Source organism: Anguilla rostrata, chromosome 8 (assembly GCF_018555375.3).
Source record: "Anguilla rostrata isolate EN2019 chromosome 8, ASM1855537v3, whole genome shotgun sequence".
NCBI lineage: Eukaryota > Metazoa > Chordata > Actinopteri > Anguilliformes > Anguillidae > Anguilla > Anguilla rostrata.
This window is the reverse complement of record NC_057940.1, coordinates 34,406,583-34,421,134: the sequence shown is the minus strand read 5'-3', so window position 1 is coordinate 34,421,134 and position 14,552 is coordinate 34,406,583. Positions and strand designations below refer to the sequence as shown.

The 14,552-nt window shown below is 40.0% G+C and overlaps 1 protein-coding gene across 1 annotated transcript; it reads left to right on the top strand.

The window, feature by feature from the left end:
- The first annotated feature begins 121 nt into the window (after positions 1 to 121).
- LOC135261495 (secretagogin-like) lies at positions 122 to 6,471 on the top strand. The gene is made up of 11 exons (XM_064347836.1): positions 122 to 603; positions 818 to 888; positions 1,529 to 1,615; positions 2,340 to 2,429; positions 2,711 to 2,767; positions 2,884 to 2,961; positions 4,023 to 4,078; positions 4,871 to 4,916; positions 5,285 to 5,344; positions 5,530 to 5,598; positions 5,810 to 6,471. Exons 1-11 carry the CDS (start codon positions 534 to 536, stop codon positions 5,936 to 5,938), a joined length of 813 nt encoding a protein of 270 aa, XP_064203906.1. The 5' UTR covers positions 122 to 533; the 3' UTR covers positions 5,939 to 6,471.
- Positions 6,472 to 14,552: the final 8,081 nt, after the last annotated feature.

Genomic DNA, 14,552 nt, shown 5'->3' with positions numbered 1-14,552 from the left:
TCTTTCAGTGAAAACAAGGATGTCTGTTAAGCGTCACAATATTATTAATTATTTAACAACGGATAATTAGCATAGTTCACCATCCTATATGGTTTAACTTGGTTGTGATTTTGCGAACTTTGTTATGTCATATCAATATTTCATGCATTCCGAAAAGAGATGACATTACGAACTTTTCTTTCTTTAGCCTATTGCAATGAAAGATTCCCTGAACGTATCGTGTTGACATGTTACTCTGCAATTAATTAAGATCTTATTTAGAATTGCGGAATTATTTTGCTCATCCATGTCCTTTTAAAAAAGTTTTCAAAGCGGTACACGTAGGCGTCATGGTTAAGTAAGACTTCCTCTCATGTAGAGCGGAGGTGGAGTTACATTTCTGCGACTAATTTACCAAGAGTTTACGAAAAGGGGCAGGGCAGGCTTCGGACAAATCATTTTTATACGGCAAACGGACTTAACAGGTGCCTAGCTAAACTTTATTTCACCGAAAACTGGGCTGATCTGGCTTACCACAACTATAATTAAGTACCATGGACAGCGTATTCGCTAACCTGGACGCAGCTTCCTTTCTGCAGATCTGGCAACACTTCGATATTGACGGTAGGCACGTCTATTGCACATTTATCACACTTGCATACAATGTTTATTCATATATTCGTGTGTTTTCTTCACTGTCTGTATGAGCAGTTTTAAAGTCAAATCAACGTACAAAATATATTAAAATGCAGATAGAGTATAACACATACTGATACAACCTAGTTACAGGATAATATTTATATGCACGCTAACAAGTTGGGAGTTCTTTTTTTAACAGATAATGGTTATATTGAGGAGAAAGAGCTTGATGACTTTTTCCGACGCCTGACGAAGAAAATGAGTGTAGGCGTAAGTAAAAATATGCTATTGCAACTATTTATTGTATTGTCTTTGTCAATTTGAACAAAAATGTAATATTGTCAAATCTCTAAGGAATAAAAGTGTAAAATAATTTCAAGGCTAAATGTCACTTTGGACGATACGATATTGGAATGTGATTTCATAATAAAATAAATGTTGATAGCTGTTTGCTTATTTTCTTACGTGAATTATAAAGCAATGCCTGTAGTTTCATGATAGTGATTTCCATAAATTGTCTGAAGCCAGTATAGCAGTCAGTACCCCTTCCAGTCTGCTTGCTGTCAGAACTTTTTCAATTGGTGCATGAATCTTGTGAATAACGAAAGCTGCAATAATTGACACCAGACCTGATGATAGATTCTTTTTAGCCACGTTCAGTTCTCACTCTTTCCGTTTTATGATGGACATTAAACAACATGCTGAAACACTTCATTTTTAAAAGAATGCGAAATGTTATTAGTTTACACAAAATGATTACATTGGCCTTGTAAGCTTGGAATCTCAGGAAATGTGAAATTTCACAGTTTAAATTTTTTTTATTTTTTATTACACATACAAACATACAGACAATAGAGGCAAGACAGCTGTTTGGGCTGTGATTTTTCATTTGCTTCTTCCATTCTTTAAGAACAAGATGACCGAGGAGAAGATACAGCAGTTGAAAAAGAAGTTCATGTCAGCCGGCACATCAGATGGACGTCTGCAAATCCAGGAGGTACCCAGGCGTAATTTATGAATTAATTATGATACTGTATCTCTTGCTGTAAAAGGGCTAAGGGAAAGGCAAAATGAGGGGCTACACAACCAAATGACTTCTTCACATCGCACATGCAGTCATCCACCCAGCAGGGGGAAACCTTATGCGCAATTGCAACTGACCTTTCTACACCATGGTGTCAAAAATCAATTTTAGTCATTTTGTATTCATTTGATCTGCTGAGGAAAATTCTGTACCCTTTGTATTCACTGGATGTATCATTGGAATAACATTTTTTCCCCTTTCTACAAAATTGGACTAAGAAAATATTAAGTGATTAGTTGTGGTACTTGTTGATGTGTGCAATTTTTCTACCCATGACCAAAGTTGGGTTTCTTTTTTAAGATGGACCCATCATTATTGAAACCCAAGGCTGCAATTAGTGTTTTGTGCCATGTTTATGAAGCTCAAACAAACTTTATTGCCAGCAAAGTGGAGAACAGACTTTGATGCACCAAGGCTTGTTCCGTAAATTTTTAGTGCATATTTTATGGTCTGTGAGGTATGATATTGTATACCAAAGGGTACTGTTAGATTGACCTTGTCATTTATGCACTTTTAAAGTTACTCTCACATATACAATGTCTACAAATGGTCATTTTTGGTGTCCTGTAGCATTTTGGATGATGTATTCTCAGTGGACAATGAGTAACTCATTCAGCTGGACTACATTATGTTGCAGCTGGCTAAGATGGTGCTTCCTGAGGATGAGAACTTCCTGTTACTGTTCCGTAGGGAGACGCCACTGGACAACAGCGTAGAGTTCATGAGGGTAAGGCTGCTAATTCAACTCCTGTTGTCTAATAACGTAGCTGAAATAATAGATACTTACTGCATCAGCAGTGTAATGCAAAAACAAAAAACACAAACAAAAAAAAGCATTGAATGTTCATCTCTCTTAATTTTAGTTTTTGTATTTGTGTTGGCAAGTGAAAAACTTGAACCTTTTTTGTTTCCCCCAGAACTGAATTCTTTGGGAAGTTTTTTTTGCACACAAACTACTGGTATTAAGTGTTGAGTGGTTTGACAGTATGTCACATGTCTACTCGACAGATCTGGAGAAACTATGATGCAGACAGCAGTGGATACATATCAGCAGTGGAGCTAAAGGTAGAATGTAACGCTGTCAGTTTCATATACCAATTGTATCACAGCAGAGTCATTTTGTTCTGTGCATATTTCATCTCATTAGTTGCTCTTTCCATTGCTCATTGCTTGTTTAACAGGGCTTCCTTCAAGACCTCTTTCTACAACACAAGAAGGTCATCACTCCTAGCAAACTGGAGGAATACACAGACGCCATGGTAACTTCCTCCTGCTCCTTTGCTTGTGGCTTGTTTGGCTGTCAACTCAGAAACAAGGATTTGTTGAATCTGTCACAAGGGTCAGATGGTAACATACAGCATGGCTAAGCAGAGGTCCTTGGAAGAGAGGACCATTTCAGAGAGATGTGCCTGCCAATAATGCTGAGGAGTTTTCATGTTCTTGCAGTGGGATGCATGATGAATTCACCATGTGTGTAGAGTTCTTTGCGCCATTCAGGAGGCCTTGGTCTAATGTGCTTCCAGTTGACATCTAATTATTAGGATTACTGGAACTGTGCAATCTGAGAGCCATTACAGTCAGTGCAGTTTATCCATAGCATTGAGTGTAAAGCAAGTGCGGTCAATTAATACGCAGATTCATGGTGATTTTCTTACTTGCCACAGCTGACATTTTTACATAAGCTTCACATGTGGTATATTTGAAATAGTTTACATTTTCCAGGATATCTAAAACAGTAATTAGCTGTACATCTGGGCAACAGGGTTATTGTTTCATAAGAGCCATGCAGTGGTAGTCTCCCTGAGGCCTCACCACCTCTCTGGTGCAGTGGTGCGACTTTTAGTGAATGGATCATTGTTTGTTGACTGTCCTAGACAACACAATGATATGAATCATTGTATACAATGAGCTGTGTTAAACCCCATAATTCTTCATGCAAGGAATAATTTATAAGTAAATATAAAAATATCCTCGGCAATATATGCTCATTTATACATATTTACTTCTCAATTATGTATTGAGTCACATATTATAGAGCATATTTAGTATTTTGTGGATATAAACCATGTGAAGATTACAGGTTAGCTTTTTCTTGCTTCACATCAGAGGCTGAGCCAATTCAGAGATAAAACACAAAATACTTTCAAATATTAGCAACATGCTGACCAGTGCGACTTTGTTAGATACAATGTCTTAAATTCAGCTTTTCATTTTCCGCCTTATCATGATTTCATTTCTTTTGAGTGATTTAATGTCTGTTTAAGAGGATTATTTTCAGACATCGCAAAGTTAACCTTGGTGAATCTTTTGTTCCTCACAGATGAAAATGTTTGATAAAAATGAAGATGGCCGGCTGGATTTGAACGACTTAGCCAGGTACTAATATAACCCGTCATCCTAGTTTGCCATGTGGATAGAGTTATTGATATCAGAAAAACTGTATTTTTTATCTACACATAAATCAGCCTTGCTCATAGTACTTTATGTACCAACATAGGTGTGATCTGGGTATTTTTCTTGAAGGAGCCCTGCAAGGTCAAACTGTTACTTGCTCAGGCAGATTATAAGCAGATTATCAGGCAGTGTCAGTATTAAAGTGAGTTCAAATGTCCAGAAATAAATCTCTTTGTTTTGATGAGGTGACTCTCAAAGTGTCAAACTCATGCCCTTTGTTGTAGATATATTGAACATTTTCATATTCTGTTTTGATAGAATGTAGTCCTGCTGTGTTTTGTCTTCCTTGTGGAAATGTACATCCCCAGCAAATTTGTTGTAAAAATGTGCAATCCTTACTTGAAAACTTTCACCATCACTTGGTTGGATTTCATCTTTGAGGTTTTGTTCCAACACTATTTTTCTCTTTTTTCCTCTCAGTGAAACCCTTGTAAGTTGTGCTGTTGTTAGAACCAGAGGTGGGTAACCCAGTTTCAAAGAGTAAAAAGACTGACCATGTATTTGCTCCACCAACATGCACTAAACCACCTGATTACAATAATTAGTTCTCCTATCATGCTGAAGAGTTATGCTAATTAGAATCAGCTGGTTTAGTGCATGGTGGTGGAGCAAATACATGGTCAGTCTTTTTTACTCTTTGAAGCTGGGTTACCCACCTCTGGTTAGAACGTGACACTGTGTTCCTTAAAGCTGCTGTCTGTTTCTCTCCTACAGGATTCTAGCACTCAAAGAAAACTTTCTGCTAAAGTTTGAAATGCATGTAAGTTTTTTTATTTATGTATATTGTGAGCTATTTATTCTTCATATTTATTATTTACTATTTTACACACTTCTAAAGGCACATGCTGTTTGAGGACATTTGAGTGCTCAGCAATCCCCTGAGCTGTTTATTTTGTATTGAATTCCGCGCATGTTCTGCAATATGCAGCTCCATTGGTCCATACAACAAAGAACACAGTGCAGGTTTTTCCCAGTATTTGCTCTCAGTCACTCACACGAAGCTTGTATTCAAGCTTACACTGAAATTTAATCAAGGTTTCAATTTTTTAAAGAAAGATGGAGAAGCATTCCTCTATACCGGGGTGGTTTATGCAGCTGTTTGCTTCTCTGCCATTCTCTTCCATTCAGGCCTGCAGCCAGGAGGACCGGAAGAGGGACTTTGAAAAGATATTTGCGCATTACGATGTCGTAAGTCATGACTGCTCAGACTGTTCTGGGATGGTCTGAAAAGTTTTTATTTTAAGTGTATTTTTAAAATTATTTGCCACTTAATGAGTAGATGTATTGACCAAGATATACAATTATAATACAGTAATACATGATAAAATACATAATATATATATAAAATACAATAATAATCCCCTGTTTTTCAGAGTAAGACAGGAGCTTTAGAAGGACCAGAGGTGGATGGCTTTGTTAAAGATATGATGGAGCTAGTCAAGGTGGGTCAAAGGGCCAGTTACTCTGCGACATGTTCAAATGAAATCTCACTCTGAATCAAGGTGTGAATTGTGCACTTCCATTGTCCCTAAAAATGGTGACTGTAAGCTTTCACACAAGATGTCCACAAGCATATTTGCACAATGCCTGGTGTGGCGTATGCACCCCACACCAGTGCTGCCAGTGATTTTCAGTCTTCTTCTGGTCCCCCAGCCCAGCATCAGTGGCACTGACCTGGACAAATTCCGGCGTGTCCTGCTGGGTCACTGTGACGTCAATGGAGACGGAAAGATCCAGAAGAACGAACTGGCGCTGTGCCTGGGCCTGAAGCTGAACTCATAACCCCTCCCTTGAGTTGGCAGAGAAACCTCCGTGCCTCTGCCCACAGTGCCATCTTGAGACAGCCCATATTAATGACAACCCAGTGCAGTAGCTTTTATAAGAGGAGCTCAATTATCAGCTGAGGACGGTGTTGGGAGTGATGTGGGGGAGGGAAAGGACTAGTTTTTGAAATGTCTTGCATGCTCTAGATTTACATTGTTGACATTGTTTGTGGCATTATTTATATCTTAGCTGCTTATAGGAGTGTGCCAATATTGAAAATGTAATGCGCTGTGATGGAATCGACAAAATTCTGGACAAAAGTGTGATGATTGCACAGGATTCTTCATCATCTGTGTGAAAGCAAAAGAAAGGACTAAGCTTCTTGGTGGTTCCAGGTTATTTGTGTTATTGTGGTTTTGCTTACCTACACTTGTTAGCCGTGATCTGAAAACTGTCAATGGACTTGATCTGTTATTGTTTCAAATGTGTGTAAAACTTATATGTAATTATGTAAAATAAGGGAATTAAATACATTGTGATGAAAACTCTGATATATGTTTGTTATGTCTCTGTCCACATCAATTAGAAATAGAAATTAGAATAAGAAATTATTCTTGAAGTGCATTGATCTCCTAGAAAGGGTCAAAGGAACCTAATCCCAATGGCTTTTATAAGCAGAACTTTGATTTAACCACTAGCTATTTAAAACAGACCGATATTTCCACCTCTTTAGCACTGAAAGGTTCTGCCCAAAACCATCACTATCAGGACCAATGAAATCAGCAGAAATATTGTTTTTAACATGAATTTTCTCTTGAGAGTGTAGCCCTGCATTGAAATGACACTAAGGTGAATAGAATGCTGTATTGATCCTAGGGGGTCATGAAATGTATGTTTATTTGCCAGAATTCTCCTTATATTTACAAGATTGTGTATGTCTAACACTTTGTAATTAGTATTTAAGGATTTGAAGGAAGGTGGCTAAAGTTCAAATTCCCATTTGCTGAACATCTGACCTCCCTTTTTCTTCATCACCCAAGAAAGAGTCACTTAATTAGTGAATTAATTTATTGGTCCATTAAGACATACATTTTGTGTATTATTCTGTTCCACCTGAGACAGATAATCAATGTGACTTAATTCACATTGACAATATGACCCTGTGAGACAAAGAAATTTCAATTGAGGTGTCTAGTCTTACAGGGATGCTGGAAGCTGGAATGTTCCCTTGGGAATGTACAAATGCTTTGGGGGAATTTATAAGAACATGCCGTTCAAGTTTTCTGGTTCTTAACTGGACTGTGTCTGCACCTGTTTGTTACAGCACAAAACCCACATAGCTGCGATTTTAAGACTGGGATGGCAGATATACCATCCTGCCAAGTTATGGTTTGGTGGGGCAGCATGTCCCATACCTATACAGCACAGAGAGCTAGGAAATTTTCAGGGTTCCCTACAGAAATAACCACAATGACCACAGACTCTCTATGAAAACTAAAACATTAATTTGACCCCACTTCAACAGAGAGAATGCACAAACAGCTTTAGACGTACACACGATAATGCGCCAAACGGGATTTCGCATTTTTTCCTTCTTCTTTTTCCTGCCTGATTACATAATCATAAATGCCCACAAAGAATATGTCTCGCCATTGGACATTTAGATACATTTAGGATAGCATTGCTTTGGACTACAGCTTGTTTAATTTGTGTGAGGTAAGATAGCCAATATTGTTTCTTGTTTATTGTTTCATAATTTTAATATAAATACTTTTAAGGCAGGCCTAGATTTTAAACCTTGAATTTTATTTATAGATTTATAGATAGTGCTTGCTTTGTGTGAGTCACTTGGCATTTTTGTACATTGCAAACGTGTTTATCTGATCTTTAAACACTACATAACCCTACATGAATCAGGGCCTGATAACCATCACTCTCAGAGCAGTGGAAGTTCCAGTGTTATGATATTTAGGTGGTAGCTCTGAATTTATGTTTTAATATAACACTAATTAAACGCTCACATCCTATTAAATGTCATTTTGTTATTAAGAATTAGAGTTCTCCATTGAGTAACAGGTCTTAACATACAAATCATACCGATGCTAACCTTGTCCTCAAAGTTCATCATGATGCTACACAACGAAAAACCAGTTTGCGCTCAGTATCTTTCATCCTACGATATTGCTGGCACGTTAGCATACCAATCCTGCTAAACTGTATTGAGCATTGAAAATGTGCAGTGCCTGGTCACGTGCTGTCCGTAATACACAACCCAGACCATATTAAAAATGTTGGAATACAACTGGAAGCATTCATCTAGAAATGATGGGGCTATTTGAGAGATCCTAGAACTTTAATTCCTAGAAACCACAAAGCCTAAAGGAGAGGTGCGAAATTGACCCAGAAAGAGATGCAGAAACAAACACAGGCTAATCAGCAGACTGGATGATGCAGCCTGAGTTATCAGTAGAAGCCGTACTGAAATGTATAGTCTTTCTTGGGTTTTTGGTTCGCATTCTGTTGGCTTTTTGTGATATTACAGTTTGGTGAGCATCCCTATTTTAATAGCAGCTTACATATGGGAATATTACATAAAATGGCAATTGAAATGTGACACAGTAAAAATCATTGTTTTACCTTCTCTCTCTCTGACTCTCTCCTTCTAAAGGATGTTTCATCAACCACACACCAAAAAGGTTTTGCTGTTGTAACAGGTATTGAGTTCTGAAATCAAGACTGCAATATTGACTGTAACTGTAATATTGGTCATATGCTCAGTCTATTGACTAGAGTGAGATGGGCCAATGGTTACTGTTGGCAGTGCAAAATAAGCATCAGTGAGGCTCAGTGAGCGAAGTTTGTTGTTCAATAAAGAGCGATGACTACAAATGTTTGTCAGAGTCTTGTTTTGCGCTTTGTTTTCTGTCTGGTGTCATCCATAAATTCCACCACCTAAAATTTCCATGACAAAGCTAAATCCTCCCACTATTGTAATCTGTGTTGCATCAAGCATGTCAAGCATCTTTTTTTTTTTGAAAAATGATTTAATATTAATAATGTTTTGCATAATTATCATAAATTAGATTTTCACTGAGCTTACTTATTCTGTTATTCCCTGCAGTGTACCAGCCTCAGGATACATCAGTTCCTTGATTTATATTCATTAGAACATCTCTACATGCAGAATAATTTCTGCTAAGAGTTTGTGGTTTACCAAACAGTCTGGAGAGACTGTAGCTTTTCAACAGCCAGTACTATTGCTCTGCAGCATAGCTGTCCTGAACTAACCTTATCTTGGCCTTAATATTAGCCTGACAAGAATGACCAATGGTGGTGCTTTAACCATTACAGAATGGCAATTTGCTGGGTTGTCCTTCATTGAGTGTTGGTAGCACTAATTTTAGGATTTAGTTCAGGATTTTCATTTCAAAAGGTTATCTATCAAATTTAAATTCAATTTAGATTTATATGGACTCTTGGTCACACAATAGAGAACTTGCATGATATCTTCATTCATAACATAGAAATGAATTATAAATTCAACTGAAAAATAGAAATTGCAATAGATTTCTATCCCTAATCACTACAACCACAACACACAAATCTCAATGCACAGGGACAAATGCATGATGTTGGGAGGGAACACGGTTAGAAAACCTGGTTGCTTGCAGTTCTTCATGAAACATGGTCATTCTTTGCAAAGAGGAGTCTTCGCTCTTCAGCTTGTGGATATGAGATTCATCCTGTGGATCCATTCACATGAATTATGCTTTCACAAAGCATTGGCACTGCTACTGTTTGGCCATTACTTCAGTGCCACAGTAATGTTGGGTGAAAGGGATGGACTTGTTGGATTGAATTGTTGGACTCTGATAGCTGTCCACATCCTTATTCTCACATCAATCTTTTAGGGACACTTCACTCAATATATCAAAAATGATAAGCTGCAAATGCGTCATCCCTGTCCACAATACAGACATAAACGTGGAAAAGCACAGAAGAATCTGGTGCATCCACTCTATTTCTTTCCTCCTTTACAGGTGGGGTCTCCGCACATGGGTCTGATTGCTGTAATTTCATCAAGCTGTGCCTCATGGGTAATGACACTGCAGCGCCCTGTCATTAGGCTTGCTCTGTGATTTTGTGTCTTTTTGGGGCGTCTTGGCCTGGTGCCCCTCCACTTTAAGCCCATCACCTCCCAGGAGTGAGGCGCCAGCACAAAGAGAGCTGTCAGGGAGCCTGGAGATAGGGACAGCCAGTGATTAGATCTGAGCGCTCGGGGCGAGAGGGGCTCTGGTGGGGACTGTGGGGTTTGCGGTTCCTGGCCCTCCGCAGCTGAGGCCCTCTGGTCCGAGCCAGCCAAGTCTGATGGCTAAATTAATGACTGGCCGCCGGTTGATTGGCAGTAATATCCCCCCACCTCCTCCGCTGCTCTGTGGCAAGCTATCATCTGGGACCATCTTGAGTCAGGTCACATGGGTGCATGCCGTCAGGATATTAAGGTTCTAAGTCAGAGCAAAATAACATATGTGCAGAATAAGATTGCATGAATGTGAATGTTTTCCAGGGATAGGAAGCATCTGTAGCTGTACCGTTCCTGTTTTAAATATCTATTGAAGATTAAAGATAATTGTTGGGTCCCTGTTATTTGCCATACGTCTGATACATCCATTAAATGGCTTGTTCTTTTTTTTTCATTTTCCCAAAATGCAAAATGGAGGATTTCTGGACATCAATATTTTTTAGCTCAACAAAAACATTGGCAAACAGATAAATATGTATCTATAATGATGAACCATACCTGCCACATCAGCCTTTTGCCTTTAAACACCAGTGGTGAATTAAATCAATGACACTGTGTTCTTACAACACAATTGAACACAAAACTGATATTGTTACGGAAGGCAAGCATTTCTGAGAATCAATTTATCGTTCAGCACCTCGGAGGAGATATAGGAGCATTGGCAATGTGGCCATCTCCTCACATAAATATAGCAAGAAAATCTAATTGGTTGAATGGGGGACCCATTTCCTGCCCCCCTTCTCAAATGTGCTTTTTGGAATAGTTGTGCAGCCACACTTGTAATTCCTAGTTCAACATTAAACATTTGTGTGGTGATTACATGGGAATTTCCTCATACATGTTCTGAAATTGGTACATGGCACATTATAGAAATGGAATAAGATGACTTAGAACATGGCTGTCCAACCCTGTTCCTGTAGATCTTCCACCCTGAAAGTTTTCATTTCAACCCTAATTTGGCACGTCTGACTCTACTATTGGCAGCTCAATGAGATCTCTAGCTGTTGAATGAGGTGTGTTTGGGTTGAAGTGAAAACCCACAGGACAGTAGATCTCCAGGAACAGGGTTGAGCAGCCCTGACGTAAATGAATCCTCTGCTGTGATAATTCTCATATTTTATATAACACAATCAGCAGCAATTTCACAAAAAGATACAACAGAAAATACAAAATACTGTTTTGCACACAAATGACAAATGTAGAAATAATACATTGTCCATACCTGCTGTCTTTATATTATCAACCAGTAAACACCAATGCCTGAAGACCCCAGAATGTTAGCATTCCTGCCCTCAACATCCGAATAGCCAATTTCCATCTCTCGTTGTGATCTTGGCAATGCGTTTTCAGCCATAATTACAGCATGTTTTACCACTGGCCACTGTTTATCCACAATCGCCGAATATACATTTAAAAACATCAGATTGTATCCAAGCTTGCATGTCAAATCCATCCCATATAGTACGCTATTACAAATACACAGATGAAAAAGATGTTTGAGCAATACATTTTTCTGACAATTTCTGAAAATGAAAAAGATTTGCAGTGTATTTTGGTGAATGTGTACTGAAATATTGCAGGGAAATTATGTATATTTAATCTCATTCTATTGGCATGTCTTTGTAAGAAGCCCAATAATTATAAATTAAATTGGAACAGACAGCTCTCTCCTGCATTTGCTGTGTGTGTTTGATTTCTGATCCTTAAGAAATGTTTTATTATCCATAATTTTTTCTTCATTCATGTGTTTTACTTTTTCTTAGCGAATACCCAGAATTAATGTTTGATTTCTTAGTTATGAATAAATGGTATGGTCAGTGTTTGAATAGCAGTACGTTCTTTGCAATGCAATCTTTGGGAGACCTCTGGTGGTTGGTTGTAGTGCTAAAGCATGTGTTGTAGACTTTCCTTTGGCAGTTCAAAAAAAGAGATAATTACTGCGAATTCATTTAATGGACGTGTATATATATGTACATATTCTTTATATAAAAAATAAAAATAAAATATATATATATATTTGTGGCAAACACGCCTGCCACAGGCCACCGAAGTGGCTTTCTTTGGGGCCCTCCAGCACAGAGACACAGGGAGAAGATGTTAAAACAGTCCACATTTATTCCACGAGGGTTTGGCAAGATGTTACAGCCAAGTGAGCAGATCTCAAACACTGTCATGACAGAGAAGCTCCTGGTGTGGGTGGGGATGGCAGATTTAACCTGTGCGCAGTGATTACCTCACTACGCACAGGTGCAGCCACTCCTGTTCCTGGGTCCAATTAGCCTGGCCAATTATCTAATTCTTCCCCAATTATCCAATTGGCCAGGTCTAATTAGCTTGACCCAGGGCAGGTGTGGCTGCTTAAACCAGCCATCCCCACACCACATACCCCCAACGCCAAACTGAGGCCAGGGAGAATCACGGGCCGAAGCCTACACACCCCCCCCCCCCCCCACCCCCACCCCCACACTCCCAAAGCAAAAGACCACAAACAAAAACAAAAACACTCCAAACACGCTAAAAAAAAAGTCAGGGTGGGGGGGGCCCCGGAACAGTCCAGTACATGCGGCGACCCTCCTTCGGATGACAAGGCAGCCCTTCTTCCTCCTCCCTCCTGGAGCACGGGAAGTCCTGGGCTGCTCTGCTGGCTGGTGGGGGCGTCACCGGCTTGGGCTGTTCCAGGGGCTGTGGTGGGGTGGCTGGGCTGGTGGGCTGGTGGACTGGCCGTGTGGTGCTGGGGACCAGGAACCCTCGTGGCTGTGGTGGCCGCCAGTCGGCTCTGCTGGCAGGCGGCTGCAGGCTTATCCCCTCATGGGCTCCGGGCAAACCAACCAGGCCAAAACAAAGAACTAAAAACAACCAAAATGGACGAGAAAGGAAGCAAAACGGCGCGGCCACCGCTCGTGCGCCGCCCGTGGCTGACCCGCCTTCCCGGCCAAGTCCAGCTCACGGCGCGACCACCTCTCGTGCACCGCCCGTCGCTGACCTGCCTTCCCGGCCAGGTGCAGCTCCTCAGCATCCCAGCTGAGGATTGCCTCCTTCCCCTCCCTGGTCATCTTCAGCCCCCCATTTTTGGCCCGGAGGATCCACCCGAAGCCCTGTCGGGAACACCTCAGCCGCCCCTCCTCCAGTGTGCTTCCTGGCTGGCCCTCCTGTGCCTCTTTGCTCTGCCGGAGGAGCCCCACGTTGGGCGCCACTGTGGCAAACACGCCTGCCACAGGCCACCGAAGTGGCTTTCTTTGGGGCCCTCCAGCACAGAGACACAGGGAGAAGATGTTAAAACAGTCCACATTTATTCCACGAGGGTTTGGCAAGATGTTACAGCCAAGTGAGCAGATCTCAAACACTGTCATGACAGAGAAGCTCCTGGTGTGGGTGGGGATGGCAGATTTAACCTGTGCGCAGTGATTACCTCACTACGCACAGGTGCAGCCACTCCTGTTCCTGGGTCCAATTAGCCTGGCCAATTATCTAATTCTTCCCCAATTATCCAATTGGCCAGGTCTAATTAGCTTGACCCAGGGCAGGTGTGGCTGCTTAAACCAGCCATCCCCACACCACAATATTTAATTTAATGGTGCTTTCTGGAACACTTCTGAGTATAGTGAATTATATATATATATATATATATAATTCACTATACTCAGAAGTGTTCCAGAAAGCACCATTAAATTAAATGTACTAATATTAGATGTATCAAATGTTAAATATGTCAGGATTTCATGAATGTTGTACATTACACATATTACACTAATCTGCCCTATTAATTCAGTATGATGATTCTGAATGTCCAATAATACCAAGTTATGAGCTCATTGTATTTCAATTATTATTTGTGAATTTGGACCAAAAAAAATAAGAAAAAATTAAAATAAGCTTACTGGGAAGTCATGTTTTTCTCAGAGGCAGCATTTAAGCAGGTCATTTCACCCTTCTGGAGGGCAGTATAACTGAATGATTATATTTATAGTCTGTCCCAAATATATTCCAAATTATGAAATGCCAGTGGCATAAATATCTATAACATTCAAAATTAATAAGTTCCTCTATTGTGTCTAACATTAGGCCTACTCCGTGAGAAAAGAAGTATGCTGACACTTTTACCCCATTGAGAGGTGGTGAAAGAACGAACCTTGCGGCTCTCTATAGTGTTTTGCATTGCGATGATCCTTTTTAATTTCCATTGTGAACATTCTACATGCTTAAGCACTGACAAAGGCCCGTGTTTCAGTAATTAGATTAATACCATGTTGCCCCCCGCACACACACACTCCCATACCGCTAGAAGCGGTAATGACTAGCGATGCCAGGGAAGGATCCTCCTCTGCTAAT